This window comes from Myotis brandtii, unplaced genomic scaffold, assembly GCF_000412655.1.
Source record: "Myotis brandtii unplaced genomic scaffold, ASM41265v1 scaffold127, whole genome shotgun sequence".
NCBI classification, from domain to species: Eukaryota; Metazoa; Chordata; class Mammalia; order Chiroptera; family Vespertilionidae; genus Myotis; species Myotis brandtii.
In genome coordinates this window covers 2827933-2830131 of record NW_005354464.1, presented here as the reverse complement: position 1 = coordinate 2830131, position 2199 = coordinate 2827933, and the positions used below count along the sequence as shown (strand labels likewise).

Here is a 2199-nt window from a genome sequence, read left to right as displayed (position 1 = left end):
ATGGATCAGCCGCCTCCTGCACATCCCCCACCGGGGATGTGCCCGAAACCCAGGTACATGCCCTTGACCGGAATCGAACCTGGGACCTTTCAGTCCGCAGGCCGACGCTCTATCCACTGAGCAAAACCGGTTTCGGCGAGTTAAGGGGTTTTATTCCCTCCCTAACTTCAGGGAAAAATCCCTACCTGGGGAAACAACCTTTCTCGGAGAGGTGACCTTGGTTAAAACACATAGCGCCAAGAAGGGGAGCAAACATATTAAGAACAGTATGCCATATACGCCAGGTCCCTTGAAACATGCTGTGCAGATGTTTCTTCCCTGCAGCGACTGTGCCAAGCAGCAAGGTTGGACCGGCTCCCGGCAGAGGCCAGAACCCCCACCCCCATCCTCCCAGCGGGTGGCTTTCTGGTGTCTGGAACCAGCATTGTCTGGGCACTGAGACCATGGACCCTGGAGACCCAGCCCTCGGGTCACCCAAGGGGTGGTCGAGGGCCTGGCTGCTCCCATCCCCGCTACAGCCTTCCTGCAGGACCAACATTCCTTCTCTCACGGTCTGCTCCTGGCATAGGAACCCCAGGTGGGACGATTGCCCTGAAGAGGCACCTCTAGGGGTCCCAGCAGATGCCCCTGAGTCACATATGGATGACGGTGGGAGGCATCTCCTAGAACCAGTTTCTCATATTACCCTCAACTGCCTCACCCCTAACCGAGTGCTGGGACCAGGAATTAAACCAGGGTTTCTGGAGGCCTCCAGAAGGGGGCTGATGGCAGCTCCCATGCTGCTCACACAGCCCCCACTGGCCTGCTCTGGGGGGACCCTGGGCCCCAGAACACAGGACCTCCCACATGACCACAGGCTGCTCCCCCAGATAATGAGCCTCCAGTGCACCCCAAGCTGCAAGCTCCTTCTGCTCCCCTTCAAGGCCATTACTCTGCCGGGAACAACCTCCCTCCCCGTGTGTGGCCCCCTCCCTCTGAGTTCTCACCGAACAGAAATTCTCCAGCTGTCAGATTCCAGATCTCTGCTTACTGGGCTGACACTGGCCTGGGGCTGCCACATGGGATCTTTCTGCTCCTCCTTAGTCTGCCTGAGAGCATGTGGAGCAGAGCAGGAATGCTGTAGAGTCCAGCTGCAGTGCTCAGGGGCCAAGGGAATTTCTCCAAGTGATTATTCCTCTTTTATCTCAGTTTCTTCATCTGTAAAATGGGCTAAGGCCCTGGTGCAGTTGTCCTGACATAGCCCCAGGAGCCAGCAGCCTCAGTACTTGTGGGAGTTGCTGTTCCCCACAGAATCTCATAGCCCTGGGCACATAGGTGACTGTTGGTTAATTAACCCATTCATTGGAGAGAGCGGCAGGATGTACTCCTGCTTCTCATGGGCAGTGCAGTGAATCTGGCAGAGGCTGCTAAGGAAACGGGCAGTCACCCGGGGAGAGAAATAAGAGCAAGAAAGGGAGCAGGTGGAAATGTAATCAAGCACAGAAAGAGTGAGCGCGTTTTTTTTTTTTTTCTGGGAGAACAGGAGGTGGGGCTATGAGCAGCGCGTGGACACGACTTCTCAGTCACAGTCACAGAATTCAGAGCTGGAAAGGGGAACCTGGAGATCACAGACCCCCACTCACCCCCACCCCAGGTGAAGCAGTGCGCCCCGGGAGGGTGGGAGTTAGAGGTGGGAGAATGGGCTCTTGGGACAGGCGCTGCCCCTCCCTGGCAGCAGGGCCCTCCCACCTTCTCCCACCCTCTCCCACCCTCTCCCCTACAGCCCGCCCAAGTGCTTCCCTTCTTCCCCCCAGGCTGCTCCAGCGGGGCGTGCATCTCCGTGGAAACCTTTGAAGACGGTGAAGGGGCAGAAGATATGGAGAAGGAGAGCAGCGCTCTGGGTGTAATTTATTTCCTGCTGCCTCTTTCGCATTCTCCCTCATTCCTGTTCAGCAGCTTCCCCGGCCTCCTCTTCCTCTCCCACCCCCTCGCCCTCCTTTTCTTGATTCTACCCTTTGAGCACCTGGCCTAGTCCGGGAAGCTGAGGCCACTGCCCCTGCAGAGGGGCTCAGACCTCCCAGCCCAGCGCGCCCCCCAGCGCCGGCTCCTTAGCAACGCGCTGGTTTCTGGTGGTAGTGAGGGGGCGCCTGGTGGGACCCTGAGTGGCCCCGTGGGCGAGCCGGGGTGGGCGAGCAGGGGTGGAGGAGCCGGGGTGGAGGA

General features: G+C 58.6%; 1 protein-coding gene across 1 annotated transcript in view; it reads left to right on the top strand.

Moving 5' to 3' along the window:
• Positions 1–2199, top strand: part of MCF2L2 (MCF.2 cell line derived transforming sequence-like 2) — a 146509-nt gene that overhangs the window by 133439 nt on the left and 10871 nt on the right. Inside the window, exon 22 of the mRNA XM_005859496.2 lies at positions 1794–1882. Coding sequence (XP_005859558.2) covers positions 1794–1882 — 89 coding nt within the window. The remainder of the gene's footprint in view (positions 1–1793; positions 1883–2199) is intronic.